This window comes from Budorcas taxicolor, unplaced genomic scaffold, assembly GCF_023091745.1.
Source record: "Budorcas taxicolor isolate Tak-1 unplaced genomic scaffold, Takin1.1 scaffold398, whole genome shotgun sequence".
Taxonomy (NCBI): Eukaryota; Metazoa; Chordata; class Mammalia; order Artiodactyla; family Bovidae; genus Budorcas; species Budorcas taxicolor.
The window spans coordinates 59433-76876 of NW_026292296.1; the positions used below are offsets into that span (position 1 = coordinate 59433).

The 17444-nt window shown below is 43.9% G+C and overlaps 1 protein-coding gene across 1 annotated transcript in view; it reads right to left on the reverse strand.

Annotated features, from left to right (window-relative positions):
• Positions 1–16806, reverse strand: part of LOC128071367 (catalase) — a 37530-nt gene extending 20724 nt beyond the window's left edge. Inside the window, exons 1-5 of the mRNA XM_052664256.1 lie at positions 16656–16806; positions 3550–3721; positions 2020–2130; positions 841–971; positions 205–309 (exon numbers count right to left, since the gene is read on the reverse strand). Of these exons, the coding sequence (XP_052520216.1) occupies positions 205–309; positions 841–971; positions 2020–2130; positions 3550–3721; positions 16656–16721 (585 nt within the window). The 5' untranslated portion in view covers positions 16722–16806. The remainder of the gene's footprint in view (positions 1–204; positions 310–840; positions 972–2019; positions 2131–3549; positions 3722–16655) is intronic.
• Positions 16807–17444: the final 638 nt, after the last annotated feature.

Below are 17444 nucleotides of genomic sequence, written 5' to 3' on the forward strand. Positions count from 1 at the left end.
GTATCATGCAAGGTCCATGAATGGGGAAAGATGAATAAAGTCGTCATTATAAAACTCTTCAAGGACCAAGAAATCTGAGGAAGGCTCTCCAAAAGAAAGTCAAAAATCAACTCCAATAAAATATCCAAAACTGGAGAAAACTGTATGAGGCATAATTAACAGTTCCTTATCAGGTGACATAGTGAAAAAAAGAGGCATTCCCACCTGATGCAGAGACTCAGGACGCAGGCTCCAGAAGTCCCAGACCATGTCCGGATCCTTCAGGTGTGTTTGAGGGTTTCTCTTCTGGCTGTGGATAAAGGACGGAAACTAAATAGAAAAAGAGAGGAAAAAAATCCAAAAATTAAGTTTAAAGGACTTATGGTGTCTTCAGTTCAGTCGCTCAGTCGTGTCCGACTCTTCGCAACCCCAGGAACAGCAGCACACCAGGCCTATGGTGTCTTATACATTGCCTATTGCTAGGTTTACAGATTATCATTTTGAACAATACAATTTTAAAATTTTAACCTGCAAAACCCTAAAATGAAATTTACCCTCTACACATTTTTGAGCAGACTGCCTTTTTTTATTCATTTTCCAAGTGTTGTAAGGAAACCTGGATCATTCCCATCAAATCAGTGAGCCCCAAAATGCCAAACAAAGACTAATGATAATTGTTGACCTTATAAAAAGATACTAAATACAGAAAAAAATGTAAAAGGCAATCCAGCCAATCCCAGTCAATGTTCTCTTCTTTCTGCTTTTCCCAGGGCTTTTCCTCAAATGCCAATCTATACAGAGTATTTGAAATCAATTTAAATCAACAAGTATCTGCAGAGTGCGAAATAATTCATCACCTACCAATAGAGCATCCCTGATGAAGAAAATGGGGGTGTTATTTCCAACAAGATCCCAATTACCATCTTCTGTGTAAAATTTCACTGCAAAGCCACGAGGGTCACGCACTGTGTCAGCTGAGCCTGATTCTCCAGCTAGAAGATTCAAATGGGGAAAATGAAGCCTCCACTACAGTACTCTGCATCCAGGAAGCCTCAAGTCATAAAAACACTGGGATCTACTCTTCCCAACATCTAGAAGTATATTAGGTATTTAAGTGCCTGGGTTATTATTTCTACTACCCACCAGCTAATTTAGACTGAAAAAGTAAACAAAGAAATTAGCTGAGAGAAATAAGAAAGTATATATAATAACAGCTGAAAATATTATCCATTTAGTGTAATAAGATAGCTTTGTTCAAACAGGTAATTAAAATTTAAATTAAAATAAGGGATGATAGCTTTGTTCAAACAGGTCATTAAAAATTAAAGTAAAATAAGGGAAGAGAATAATTATGAAGATTAAGGCAGTGAACAAAGAGAATAAGCAAGTTGTCAAAATTATGAGGTTAATATTAAGAAAATGAGTCAAGACAGAAATTTTTATCCTTAATTTCATTTCCTTTTGCATTTCACAGAATTATAAAAATGCACAAACACAGACTCATGCAGAGGCAGAATTAATCAGGCACTGTGGTATGCTGAGATGCAATTTGATAGCTCTAACTCTGACTAGCTCTGTAACATGAGAAAAATCACCCTCTCAGAAACAGAAATAACCCCACCATGCAAAGCATTAATCTATCTACAGATTATAAGCAGGATCAGTACAACACTAACCACGGATGGCACAGAATTAACCCTCAATAAAGGGCAGTTGTTCTCATGGCTGTGGAGCAAGACTACCACTTCATGATCCGTTTGAGGCAACCACTCATAGGAAAAACTCTTTCCAAATGTCACAGAGTTGCAGGCGTGAGCTCTGCATAAGCATGATTTCCTAAGACCTCTCAACAAACAGAACTAAAAGTAACTTTCTGCATGTCTTAAAATAATTTTTCTACTGTAAAATGTTGCTATACTTTGGAGAAGTGCTTGTTTCCTATTGTCTGGTAAGTTTTTTCTGGAAACTAAGCTATAAATGCCTTAGATAAAATACAGGGTTGAGTCAAGCAACACCAGTAATGCAAACAGACCAACTTACCAACAGTGGAGAAGCGAACTGCAATGGGCGTCCTCTTTCCAATATGCTCAAACACCTTCGCCTTGGAGTATCTGGTAATGTCATGTGTGACCTCAAAGTAGCCAAAAGCCCCTAAAGAGAAAGACACAGAAATTGGCATCACAAGACTATCACTCAGGTCACCAGGCCCGCAACAGGTATCTGGGTGACAAAAGAAACCGGTGATTTAGCACTGGCCTTCTGGGAGCTTCCAATGATGGGAGAAGGGGAGATAACCAAACATAAAATGATGAGAGCAAAATGCAAAGCCCTGCGTCACTCAGGGCTAAGCTGAGAGCTACAGAGCCGGAGCCAAAGAGAAGTGGAGCCAGAAGGAACTAGTCAGGGTTGCCAGGAGAACAAAGGGTCTGAGAGGCCCTTCAGGTACAAGTAGGATCTAGGAGAGAAAGAACAGGGGAGAGAGGAGGAGAAAACACACGGAAAGGCTGAGCACTTAGGAAGCTCGCCACAGAGCCAAACAACGACCTGAACAGCATATCAAAGGCACGACGGAAAAGCCCCACAAAAAAAAGCTGGAGAAGATAGAACAGGAAATAAAGAAACTGGGAAGTCCAATACTTTGGCCACCTCACGCGAAGAGTTGACTCACTGGAAAAGACCCTGATGCTGGGAGGGACTGGGGGCAGGAGGAGAAGGGGACGACAGAGGATGAGATGGCTGGATGGCATCACCGACTCGATGCACATGAGTTTGGGTGAACTCCGGGAGTTGGTGATGGACAGGGAGGCCTGGCATGCTGTGATTCATGGGGTCGCAAAGAGTTGGATACGACTGAGCGACTGAACTGAACTGAACTGAACTGGGAGTCCAACAAAACTTCTTCCTTTCTATCAAGCTTTCTTTTTCCTATTTTTTTTTAAGATTCACAATATTTAAGTAATTTATTTATTTATTGGCTGTGCCATGCAGCCTGTGAGATCTTGGCTCCCCAACTAGGGACGGAACCCAGACCTCCTGCATTGGAAGTTTTGAGTCCTAATTACTGGACTGCAGGGAAGTCCCTCCTTTTGAGTTTTTAGCTTTCTTTTAAATACCATCTACATCTTTTGTTTCTGTAATAAAAGCAAGATAAAAGTTTTACAGAAGTTTTGGACAATAAGGAAAAAATCACTGCAAAATCACTACAGCACATTGACTTTGTACAGTTAATTCCAGTATTTATCCAGTTAAGTGCACCATCTTAATCCAGTTATAATTACAGTATGTCTATGTCTGTATTTTCATATTTTCCATTCTTTACTAAGATGCATAATGGAATAAAAGGAAGATTACTTTTATTTTTAGCAAAATAAAGTATTTTACATGGAAGGTTCAATCCAGAGAAATAACCATCATTTAATTACTGACTCCTCTATTGATGGACATTTTTGCCTTTCTCCAAGGAATGGAAATTTGGCACTTCTCTTAAAGGAACTCTGATCCTTTGAGAAGTAATTTTTAACTCAGGTGTTATGAAACAGTCCTTTCCCAGCAAATGAACACAGCTCTCACCTGCTCCTTTGGCATGCACGACTCTCTCAGGAATTCTCTCCCGGTCAAAGTGAGCCATTTCATCAGTGAAAACCACATCCTGGACGAGAAGGGGCCCTCGGGGCCCTACCGTCAGAACATTGAGTTTGTCTCCTACTGGATTACCGGCACCAGTGGTCAGGACATCAGGTTTCTAAGTGAACAGGAGAGGAAAGGAGTGCAAGAGAGTCAATACCATCACACCCTCAATTTCCACTGTCACAGGGCACATCGTTTTGCATTTTTACATCTGCTACTCAAACTCTTTTTAAATTTCCTGTGTGAAAAGTACTGAAATGTTACAAAACATGCAGTTGCCTGAATTTATAATTGGGTCGCAGAAATCCTAAGAAATGCTAAGCAGGACGATATCTAGATAACTCACCAACCTGCTCCTCTTCTGTTCTAGGTACAGCCACCAGGCTCCACACAGGAAACCTCAGGTAGAGGTTCCCCTAAAAGGGATTATATATCATATGCGTTTAACACTGAATGTCCAAACTCATAATGAGAGATGGTCCCCAGGGAAGCTATGCCTCCACATGCTTTACACAGATTTTCCAAATACTTCCTGACCACCAGACATGTCAAGGCGAATCACCCTATACAGTGCAGTATGCTTCCCTCAAGCAGTAGGTACCAGCCATCTGCAGCATCTCTTTTCAATTCCAAAAGAAGTCACCAGCTTTAGTCATCGCCGAAAATAAAGTTACTGGTAAGATGGATTACAGTATTAATTTTCTAAAGATGCCAAATGTCTATGAGATGAGATAGGTTGTTTTACTGTAATTAAAAATTAGATCCACCCATTTTTCCCATTTCTAGTATATCAGGAGCCCTTCAGCTGTCTCTTCTCTAGGATGGGAGCAGCATTTTTAAGTCTCATGTGATCCCGGGCAGCTTCATCTTGCTCTGTGGTCACATTCTGCTTTTGACAGCAGCCAACTGCCTCTCCCATGACCTTCCCCAGCCCTCCCCTGGCTACCAGCAAGTTAATCAACTTTTCATGTGCAAAAAAAATAAAAATGGCAGGGGAGAGGGGCCAGTGGTGGGGGGAGGGGACTTCCCATAAAGGAGAAGAGAATGTGAGAAAACACCAAGCTCGGTGAAAGGAACGGTAAACAGGTCAGAGGGTCATTTCCATCTTTGCATCCCTAATACAGGAAGGCTGAGAAATTCACGAGACCACATCACAAGGCTCCTCCTCAGGACCAGGTCAGGGTGACAAAGCCAAGAATGAAAACTACGCCCAGAGGAGGCAGATGCAGAGCCAGCTGGATGAGGGGATGAGCGAGCTGAAGGACTAAAGAACGAGATGGTCTCGCCTCGTGACAATGAATCATGGAATCTTAGTGCGGCAATGCTGAAATGGTGCCATCACCGGGCCTCCTGCCCACCCAATGTAGGAGTCTCCTCCGTGACATCCATCCCCCCGAGAAATGAAACGTGGGTTTGTAGGTCAGTAACATTCAGCATCTCTTCTCGTTCCCTGGTCTAATAGATCAACTGTCCTCTCTTTTAACACCTTTCCAAGCCAATGGATATGCAATTTGTCTTTAAAACAAGTGTGGCAGGAAAAGGTTCAACAGTCAGCAAAACAGAATGGAGGTCATGGTCAAAGACCAGGGAGGAAAAGACCCCTGACTTCAGGCGGTGCTTAGGGTAACATCAAATAAGAGATACTGAATTTAAACAAAGACAGAGAGTATTTACTAGATGAAAAGAAGGACACAGTATATTCACTGAGATGGTGAGAATTAACAGAGTTAACGCAATGAAGCTTTACTAAATAAAGTAAGTGAAGGTGGAGCTGGGAAATGGACCATCAAAAGCAAACATTTTAAAGTCATTTCTGAAAAAAAGCCAGTTCCATGCAGTGAGCATTGCAATTAACCCCAGAATAGATACAATTTGTTTTGATTTTTGTTTAAATCAAACTTCCAGCATTCTCAAACATTTCAAATAATTTTGAACCTGATGCTGGGAAAGACTGAAGGCAGGAGGAGAAGGGGAAGACAGGATGAGATGGTTGGATGGCATCATCAACCAGATGGACCTGAGTATGAGCAAGCTCTGGGAGTTGGTGATGGACAGGGAAGCCTGGTGTGCTGCAGTCTGTGGGGCCACAAAGAGTTGGACATGACTGAGTGACTGAACTGAACTGAACTGAACTTGAAGTAGAAAGCAGTGAAAACCAGCCCTCCTGGGCTACAAGCAATGACAAATATGTCCCAGAACAGCAAGACCTGGAAGATAGTACCTGTTTAGACGAGTAGTCAGGTGAAGCCACTCCCTGCACGTGCTGAGAAAGCCCGAGGTGATGACAGGGGAGGGGAGTGGTAAAGGAAGAAGAGAGAAAAAATGAAAAGCCTACCAATGGCAGAGGCAGCAACCGTCTGGCAGTGGTGATGAGAGCAACAGGTCAGCGGACTTCAGCCAGAGGCCGGGAAAGACAGGGCAGGAGAGAAAAATAAGTGGGGGCTTGTCTGTTGGTCAAGGACATAAGAAGCAGCCACAGTGCACCTGGGTCTCATTCGTTCAACAGCCGCAAGGCGGACCCTCTGCAGGCTGGATGGCAGGGGCGGGGCGGTGGGGGAGTGGATTTAGCATTAGGGCCCCTCAGGTGACTCATTTCAAGTCAGTCATTCACCAGCTGTGGTCCCTGTCCTCCTGGTCCCCACAGACCACAGAGCCTGGCAGGATGTATCCCTGTGACCTGCACACACAAGGGTAGAGGTCTGCCCACTCGGAGGAGGGTAGACAGAGGCCTCCTGAGGACAGTGAGTGCCAGTAAAACCAGAAAAATATAACCACACCCCGGAGCCCATGCCCCTGTTATTCACCAGCATCAAACAAAAGAAACAAGATCCCGTGACGCAAGCTCTGGGCTTTCTCTAGGGATATGATGGAGGGTGGTAACCACGGGTCCAAAGCTAATCAGAACGGACGAACACACAGAATCAGTACAGCCAATGGGACTGTACCTAGTGTCTCATTTCCCTTTGTAACTACCACTTCTCGAGCACTTGCCATATGCAAGGCTTTTTTTCCTAGCTATCTTCATTCAAGCCTCTCAACAACCAGTGAGAGGAATATCATTGCTTGTTTAGTGGTCGATGCCACATGCTCAGAGTATTTAATAACTTCACACAGATTTCTGTGTGGCAGCACACAGGAAAGTATGGAAGGGCAAAGATATGTCTGCCAACTTGCTGGTTATAGGGTTTTTGTTTTTTTAATTTTTTGGCCACTCCACGTGAGATGTGGCATCTCAGTTCCCCAACAGGGACTGAACCTGTGGCCCCTGCATTGGAAGCATTAACCATTGGACTGCCAGGGAAGGGCCTGTTTTAACTCAGTGCAAGGTCACTTTAGAACTAGAATTTTTTTACGGACAGAAGAGCTCTTCTGTTGATAGATAATTCTAAGAGCTCCCGCTCTGGGAAAGCAGCATCAGCTACCTGTTAATGTGTTTAACATCTTTCTGGCTGCCAATTCCTCATGACAATCATACATGCTTCTCCTGGACCACTCTTCCTGCCCCACCCATGCCGCCCCACAAGCTGGGCCAAGGGCATCTTCCTGTGCCCCACAGAACAGATAATCTCATTGCCTTAATGCTCTATGGTTTTTTCTCTCGAGACAGTGTACTCTTTCCACATCTAGAGCCCTGCCACAAGTGCACAACCAAGGCTGAGGATTCAACAAGGGAATGAATTAAACTATGGACTGATATGAAATCGCCAAGAAAGATTATTTCTAAAAAGGAGGAAGAGATAACAATAGCCCATGTCCCTCCCTGCACCTTCCCTCCAAAAAACAAAAGGGAAATATCTCAACTTATAGCTTCAAATTCTTTTTTAACTTTTTATTTATTTTTATTTTAGATGATGCTGGGTTTTCAATGCTGTGCAGGGCCTTTCTCTAGTTGTGGCGAGTGGGGACTACTCTCTAGTTGTGGTACGCAGGCTTCTCATTGCTTTGGCGTCTCTGGGTGCAGAGAAAGGTCTCGGCGTTCAGACTTCAGGAGTTGCGGCACACAGGCTTATTTGCCTCTAGTAGAATCTTCCCGGATGAGGGATGGAAGCCACGTCCCCTGTCTTGGCAGGTGGATTCCTAACCACTGGACCGCCAGGGAAGTCCTGTAATTTCAAATTCTGATGAAAACCCATTAAACAACCTTGTCATAAAAACTGCTCCAGCAATTGGCAACAAGTACTTTGGCCTGGTTTAAAGGTTCGCTCCATGATTAGAAAGAGAGGTTTGAGATTAAAGTAAAATTCCACTTTGGCTTTGCTGTTTGTATTTTTTGGCTCAAACTAAGACAGGGATGAAGAAATTTTCCTGGGAGCGGTCAAGATGGCTTTCTCTGGTGAAATATTTTGTCAACATAGTTGCCACTGGTAAGTGCCCTCTGCTCACAGAATTTCCAAGAACTCGCTATGGTAGGCTTCTTTTTTTAAACTGAAAAAGAGAGGTCATACAAACTGTCCCCAGCTTTCAATCCCAATAGAGTCATAATGTCAGCTTTATATTCTCAGAGATCAGTATAGAATATACCTATCATTTTCTAGCAAATCAGTGCCTACAACACACCCCGTTCAGAAAACCAAAGACAGCCTCGGTCCTCAGGTTTCCTTGGTCCTCGAGTCGGGGGAGTTGGAATGACAGTGGGGTGGGGTTCCAGGCCTCCTGCCCTGATGCAAGGAAGCGGGGAAATATCCCCTTGTGGGGCAGTTTGGGAAAGGGACCCAGGCCTACAAGGGCCCCACGCTCTTCCCTTTGGAAGCCAGTGGCCACAGCAGCATCTACTCCTCTGGCAGTCTCCAGAGTTGCCCAAACACAAGGCATAAATAAATTCAAATCAGGGGAACAGTCTCAGCAGGCCCTCTTTGCCAAAACTCCTAAGCCACATTCTCCAGTTAAGCCTCAGCTTATAATAAAGATGATGCCTGCATCTCCTGTCATCCCACTGATTCTTTCTTTGCCTCTCTCTGTTTAGGTGTGAAAGGCCTTACTAGACACACTCAAGCTTCAGAACAACAAATATCAGCTTGCTCTGCGGGCACTGTCCTACCCTCTACTCAGGTTATCACATTTAGTCCACCTCTCCAAGGTAAAGACTGTGATAATCTCCACTATACAGAAGAGGAAACTGAGGCATGGAGAAGTTATACAACCGACTCAAGGCTACCCACCTAAAATGGGCCAGAAGCAGAGTCTGAACACAAGCAGACTGGCTCAAGGACCCAAAAGCATACACTATAGCGCCTCTCAGAACAGCGCAGCTTACATCTCCGGCACATATTCTACAGGCTGGGCAACTGACATGTGTTGGTTTACACACGTTTTATATAAATTAATTCTCACAGCAATACTGCAAAGTAAGGAGAACTGTTATCCCATTTTCAATATGGGAAATGAAAGGGGAAGGAGGTGAGGTAATCTGCCCAGCAGTCAAGCCTCAAGTTGAACCCTGTTTGACTGTAAAGCCTGACCCCTCACTGGTTACTAAATCACTGTAAACTTCATTTAAAACCACCCTAAGGAAGAGACAGATGGACTTAAGAGACATATCAATCAATGCCATGTGTGAACCTTATTTGCATCTAGATTTGAACAAAGTGTTTAAAAAAAAGAGACAGACAGACAGACAATGTCAGGGATTCTCAAGACCTCCCCCGGGTGATTCTCTAGAACTCACAGAACTCAGCATCTAGCCATCCTCCGGCCATCATTTATTATGGCATTTAGATACAAAGCAAAATAAGCAAGAAGAGGCTCCTTAAGTCAGAGGAAACCAGCAGAAGCTTCCAAGAGTCCTGTCCCAGTGGAGCCACACAAGACATGCCTAATTCCCCCAGCAAGTCGTGGCAACTCACATGAACTGCTGTTCTGCAGGGGAGCTTGTTAGGGGGGAGAGTCGGTGGGACAAAAATTCATTACTGAAGCTGACAGACAAAAGCTTGGGGCTTCATTATACCATCTTTTCTGTTCAGCTCTGGTTTGAAATTTTCTACAATATAAAGTGTGGGTTGTTTTTGTTCTTTTGTTTTTCCATGAAGAATCAAAGAGCAATGTCGAAGAAAAGAAGTCAGGGAGAAGTTGAAACAAGGGACAGAAATAGAGGGCTGCACCATGCATGAGTGGTTAGCCTGGGCAGGCTCTGTGTTCAATACTCTTCCTACATCAACATTCGGTCAAGACAAAGGACAGGCAAGTTCAGCACTGTACTCAAAATATACAACAGACCAGGTGATTAACGCTTCTTCCTGGTGGTGATTTAGTCACTAAGTCGTCTCCGACTCTTGCAACCCTGCAGACTGCAGCCCATCAGGCTGTTCATGGGATTTTCCAAGAACACTGGAGTGGGCTGCCGTTCCCTTCTCCAGGGGATCCTCCCAACCCACGGGTCAAACCCATGTCTCCTGCATTGCAGGCAGATTTTTTACTGAGCCACAGGCTCCTGCCCAGAGAGGGCTTATTGTCACTAGAAAACATGGAGAATCCTAACTTCCATGCAGGTGATTTACTCCTAAATTCTGAATTCAACAGGATGTGCTTTTTTTGTCTTAAAACATCGGAAGCATTAGAGTGACTCACCTCAATACCACATCACACTGAGGGGGTTCTCTAGCACAAAAGTCAGTGAACTGACAACACTGGGAAACATTTCTGACTGCCTTAAAGACTAAAACACTATGCTTTCTGGGCTCCAAGTGGCAACTTTATCACCAGGATATACTTCATCTTGTAAGCTGACTTCATGATTAAGCCACCAGGTGCCTCAGTATAAGTCAAGAGCTGTCGGTCATTCTAAGGGCAAGAGGCAAGAATGAATTCTTGTCCTACTTTACTCATTGTCTAAGTTATTCTATGCCATCCACCTCTAGAAGTGCCATTCAATAAAAAATTGAATAATATATAATGGGAAAAAATGAAATCCAATAAATGGAAGAAAAAATCAAAATGTGTTCTTCATTAAGAACTAAATGGGCCCTGTTGGTGCTGAACAAAATATACTAAAGTGGCAGCGAGAGTGACAACAGGCCTCTCAACACTGCGCTAACTGCTATGGAATATGGCCTCAGGCTGACAACAGTGCACGGGGCAAGGAACGATAAGATCTCACAGGCAAGCAAAGCACTCCCCTTCCCTGGTAGCTCAGATGGTAGACTCTGCCTGCAATGCAGGAGACCTGGGTTCGATCCTTGGCTTAGGAAGATCCCCTGGAGAAGGGAATGGCAGCCCACTCCAGTATTCTTGCCTGGAGAATTCCATAGACAGACCATGGAGTCCCAGAGACTCAGACAAGACTGAGCAACTTTCACAAACAAGGCCGTTGACGTCAAAGTGAACCCTGTGCGGGCAGCGGGAGCAAATGCCTGAAGAAAACTAAAAATGATTCCAAGGATCCCAGGGAAGACAACTAGTGGGTAGTTTTTTTGTTCTTTTTTGCAGATATTAATCCAACTTTATCAGTAATCACTTTTTTTTTTAAAGTAGGTCTGGATGAGCTCTATCAGCTGTTTTTTTTTTGAAACAAAATTTATTGAAACACAGCTGATTTACAGTGTTGTGTTTGTTAGATTCAGGTATATAGCAAAGTGATCCAGATAGATATTTTAGGTTCCTTTCCATTAATCAATATTACAAGATATTGTGTATAGTTCCTTTATGCTGTACGGTAGGTTCTTGATGGTTATCTGTTTTATTTATAGTAGTGTGTATATGTAATTCCAAATTCCCAATTTATCCCTGCCCCACCACTTTCCCCTTTGTTAACCATAAATTTGCTTTCTATGTCTGTGAGTCTATTTCTGTTTTATAAATATGTTCATTTTTATCATTTAATTTTAGATTCTAGTGGACAGTTTTTATTCTAGGAAAAAAAAAAAAAGTTGCCTTTTACAAGGAAGATAAATGTCAGACTTCAAGGTCACATGGTTGGACCGTTAAGCACAGACTGACTGAACACAGCTCCTCCCTCACCCTAGTGGGAAATGTATTATTGTATTATTGTATTATTTTGTATTCCTCTTGTATTATTTTGTACAAGAGGAAACATGTCCCAGTAGCTGCTCACATTTTTTTCTTTTCTTCTTGTTGAGTTCTCTATATTTCCAGATATGGTCAAAATACACTGCTACTGGTTTTCAGCAAACAGAATAATCCTACCGAGAATAAAGCCTTGAAAATACATGGAATGGCTACTGAAAAAGAGGTTTTCTCTGCTTTGAAAATGACTTTACTAAATAAGTCTGACAGCACTGAGAATTGCACTAGTCCTTTAATTTTTCAAAAAAAAAAAAAAAAGTAGGGGCTAAGAGGAGAGAAAGGCCCAAAAAATGAAGGATGATTGATCCCCTAAGTAAAAGATTCCTTTACTCTTAGCAGTAGAAACTACAGCAGTCACAGTACTAGAAAGAAAACGAACAAAAAAGGTTGTTTCCACAAGAAATGCAAACATACGTGCACAAGAAGTTATTCAGTCACCTCTTCTCCAGCCCCCTGAATGTCGGCAATGTTACATCAGTGCAGCTATTACCAAGTTTACCCTAAAAAATACATAAACCCTCAAAGGTTCTGTCTTGTGACTCATTGATAGGAATGCATGGTCTAAAATCCAACTTCTCTTCCAAGTAATAATGAACTGTTTAAAAAGGAAAAGCTCGAAATGCTCAAATTCTCCAGTTTTTAAGGGATCAGAGGCTACTAATTACCTTAAGTTTCCCACAGGAAGAGCCAATGGCATTCTAAGCAATAAACAAAGTTTCCATCAAGTTCCATTCAGAAGGACTGGAAATAACCTGGAGAACCACCTCCCTTCCCTAAACCTACTCTGAGAGAAAGAAAAATAAAGACTTTTAAGAAGATCCAAGTCATACCTATGAACGTATTTGATTTGTCACTCGCCTATTAAATTTCACAAAGGTCCCAATTCACTTGTCAGCAATGAAATATGCCCACAAGGAGAGACGCCCCATAAATTGTTTTCATGCTGGCTGATCTCGGTTGCAAAGGAGGAGACACCCAGCACGACGTTCAGCATCCGGTTTTTGAGGGAGGAGATGGCAGGGTGCCATCCAGCAGCAGTTCCACAACTTAATATAAACAAAGTGGGTGGTGGAAGGCAAGATACTGATGCAGAACTGCCCACTTATTTTTTAAAAAAGCACTTGCCAAGCAAATGAAGATTTGAAAAAAAAAAATACTACACTTTACTGTCATACATTTCTAACAGAAAGAATAGTTTAAAAGTCCAACATACCCTTTTGAAAGAGATTATGCCTGTTTGCCCATCACCACATCAGAAGAAAATGGCTAGAGAGATTGTCACACATGGAAAGTATGTTTGGACACAATGTAGAAGGGTTGGCGACTGTCACCCAGCCTCGCTCACAGCCGGTGCAGCCATGTGACAGGGTTTTAGACAAAGGAATGCAGGCAGAAGTGACATACACCGCTTCCAGCCTGGCATCTAACCCTCCCCCATACTCTCCTCCACGCTCTTAATCGTCTGTGACCAGACAGTGCTGTGGAGGGCAGCATTAAGGAACCACGTGTTGCCACAGGAGCAGCCTCCTTCAGCCTGCAGCCTTGGGGAACTGTGGGCTGCCGAGGACTCACTACCTCCTTCTGCAACCTCGAACCATTTTGGCTAATCACATGAGAGAGAAATAAACTTCTTACAGGTTTATGCCATTATACACTTTGGGATGTATTATTACAGCATGTAGCCCATGCGTGACTGTACTTAAAACATGGGCTATGAATCAAGGATAGTAAAACAAACAATCCAGTGTTTTAAAGGACAAAAAATCTGAACAAATCCAGTAAAGAAATACGTATGTGTGTATTAGTCAGTCATGTCTGACTCTTTCTGATCCCATGGACTGCAGCCCACTAGACTCCTCTGTCCATCAATTCTCCAGGCAACAATACTGGAGTGGGTTGCCCTTTCCGCCTCCAGGGGATCTTCCTGACCCAGGGATCGAACCCAGGTCTCCTGCATTGCGGGCAGATTCTTTAGCATCTGAGCCACCAGGGAAGAAATATTGTATACCAGAGGTCAAATAGGCACATGAAAAGATGCATCACTGGTCACCAGAGCAAGGCAAATATCACTTCTTATTCACCAGAAAGGCTAAACTTAAAAAGAATGACAATCCCAAAGGATGGCAGGATGTGGACCAATGTAACTCTCAAACATTGTTGATAGAAGTGTAAAATGGTAAACCACATCAGAAGAAGGCTTAGGAATTTCTCATAAGACATTCACTTGCCTTATCACTTACTCGGCAATTCTATTCACAGGTATTTTTTAAGAGAAATAAAAGTATATGTGCACAAAAAGACTTATATAAGACTGTTTATAGAAAGTTAATTCATAACAGCCACACACTGGGAATAGTCCAGGTGCCCAACAACAGGATAAGCACACGGTGCTCTAATCAGACAATGGTGCTCTAATCAGCAGTAGTACTAGTACTCAGCAATACATGCAATGACAGGAAAGAATCCTAAAACATTTTTAAAAAATCTTAAAACATATTTGCTGAATGAAAGCAGCGTTACACAAAAAGTTCCTAAATCAATGGTTAAAAAGCAAAATCATCAGTGGTTGCCTGGAGCAGAACTGCAGGAGAAGCAGGGAAAGATGGGAAATGGCACGAGGGAACATTCCAGGGTGATGAGAATCTTCTACATCTTGATAAAAGAACCGGATTCACAGGTGTTTATATTTATCAAAAAGCACAGATTGGTACACTTCATATTTGTATATTTTTGTATATAAATTTTGCCTTAAAAACATGAATTAAACAATGAATTCTGGTAATTTGCATCAAGTCTACTGATGTCTACAACATACTCTGAAGTGCCCCTCCAAAACATAGGTTAAGGGATGAATGAAGGGACAGACAGATATGGAATAACATGTTAAAAGAAATTTTTAAAAATGTGGTGGGTATATAGGCATATACTACACAATTTTTCTCACTTTTCTGAATGTTTAAAATTTTTCCAAAGAAAGCATTAGGAAATTACAAAGGGTATGGACAGATGCAAAATTCCTTTGGGAAGTGGGCAGTCTCCTATAAAAATACGCAGCTTTCACTCAGAGCAGCTCAAGTCAGGAGAAACAAGACACCAATGTGCCTGCCAATCAGGACAATGTAAACAGCACACTGAGATGCATGGGCAGAGGAGACGGAAGTATTTCAACTAGGGGTCCCCAGATTATAGACGCACGTTGCAGGCCAGCTGTTTCTCACATGGGTGACCACGTAGGGCAAGTCACCAGCAAGATCTTAATGGTTTAACAACAGTTAATGATTCTCCCAAACAGTGACAAGGCAAGCTAGTCTCAACGGAGCCCTTTCAAAAGAATGAATTTTGTTTTATGCGAAACTCATTTGCCCATATTTTTTCCAGTTCACCGAGGATTCATGAAAGCCTCCATGTGAACCAAGATGCAGCAACCACTGGGCATACAGAGAGTCCTGGCTCTAAGAAGCGGAGTCTAATCTTCACTCTGCCACTGACTAGCCACTTGTCCTTGACTGATAAGATGCTAAGTCTCTCTGGTTCACTTTGCCTAAGAACTCATCAAAAGCCAAATACCCTAGTAGCACATAATAAGGAACAAAATGAGAAAAGAGAGTTTCCAGGCCCTCTAAAGAGAATGGTAGCCTTCTCACAAACAGGGAACTACAAGGTAACCCATGAGCACTCAGCATTAATCCTAGTTCATGAACACTAACCCGGTCTTAAGGAAGAGCACTAAACGGGTACCCTGTCACTACCTAGACGGGTGGCATGAGGTGGGAGGGAGGTTCAGGAGGGAAGGGACATATTGACAAAAGAAGACTCAAAACAGAAGTGCTCCCATCCCACTCAACCTGCTCAGATGCCCTTTAACGCTCTGCATCCTAGGGGTACAGGCCAGGAATGACTGGCCAACCACTACAGGGCTGAATTCCTACTCAGCTGTAAAGCTCTTGTTCAGATGTCACCTGCCTGCCAACCAGGTCAGTCACTCCCTTTACACTCAGCAGATAACCTGTATCAGCGCCCTGGCCACGTTGGAAGGTAACCATCTATTCACCTGTCTTGTCTCCCAAACTTTACTTTGAGCTTTCGGCCTCACTGGAATTTTCTCCACTTGCCCCAGCGCTGTGCCTAGCACATGCTGGCACTCAAAGCACAGGTGTAAATAAATGCATTAATTAATCACTAAGGTCACTTTTAGCTCTAAAATGCTAGACGATGTTTTTAAGTGCAAAAGAAATCATAGGTATACAAATCTTTTTATTTAGCTGTTTAATGCTGTATGTGCACTTCCCTGGTGGCCCAGATGGTAAAGAATCTGCCTGCAACACGGGAGACCTGGGTTCCATCCCTGGGTCGGGAAGATCGTTCCATCCCTGGGTCGGGAAGATCCCCTGGAGAAGGGAATGGCAACCCACTCCAGCATTCTTGCCTGGATAATTCCATGGACAGAGCAGTCTGTCTGTGGGCTACAGTTCATGGGGTTACAGAGAGTCGGACACGACTGAGCAACTAACACACAAACAATGCTTTATGTTCAGTGCTGGGGACATGGAGATGATAAAAGACGTTTCCTGCCCCCAAGACACCCCCACCCCAAATACGAAAGCTGGTAGTTATTGTTTGAGCGAGGGCAAAGCTAGAGCCTGCTCCTGCTTCCCCCGTCACTTCCTTTCTTGCAGCTGCAGCTCTCTGCCTCTTTCCCCATAAGCCTTCACTGCTGCCTCAAACTGCAACCTCTGTCCCAGCTGGCAAAGGCGCAAAACTGTAAACCAACCACCCACGACCTGCAGCCTACCACAAATCCTGCAGGACCGCTGCCCCCGGGGCCCAGAACCCTCTCCCCTCCGCCGCCCGCGAATGTAACAGCCCAACCAGACGGAAAGGAAGCACACGCACACCCCTAGGGCCCCCGCGATCGATGGTACAGCCCTCCCTCCCCAGAACCTCCGCGCTGGGGCAGCAGGGGCCGTTACTTGAGGACACCCAGCTTCCTACGCGGACCGTAGGGCCGGCTCGGAGAGCGTAGGGTGTACCTGCGCGGCCCTCTGCTCCTTCCAGTGTTTCATCTGGTCGCTGGCTGGATCCCGGTTGTCCGCCATGGTGTCTGAGCGGCGCTGCAGAACTTTGCAGGTGGGCTCGGCTCACGCGTCTCCAGCGCCGCAGCTGAAATAGGCGACTTCAGACTCCGCCACTCAGCTCCGCCCCCCCCGTCCTGCCCCCTCGGCAGGGCCGCCACCTGATTGGCCACTTGAGCTCCAGGCGGAATGGGATTGGAAGCCAAATAGGGGCGGGGCTGAGGAGCAGGGACTCGGGGAGAGGAGAGGCTGGGGAGAGATAGGAAAAGGAACGGCACGTCCTCACCTCCGACCCCCAAACTCCAGATTAACTAATTTGGGGTTGGCCCCCGCGTACCCAGATGTGACTGTCTCCTCGGCTTATCAGTATCCTTCAGGGTGCCCTGGGAGGTAGTGGTTGGTGGTCTGCCAGTTTTTTTGAGGGAATGCTTAGGCCCTGCTGGGTGGGGCTTTGAACTCTGGTAACATGCTCTCAGCCCTTATAAAACAGAGGAAAAGAAATCCACCGTTGAGTTCCTCTGTGCAAAATGAAGATTTGTCATGCTCCAATGTTAATAATTTTGTTTACAACTGAAAGGATTGGTGGAATTTGGAATAAATGCAAATACTGGTTCTATATTTAAGTATGACCAGTGATCACACTCTCAAATGTCGCAAAATTTTTTCTTTGTCAAAGATTAGAGACGACATGTATACACTGCTATACAATGACATGTATACATTTAAAAATGGTTAACCAACAAGGAT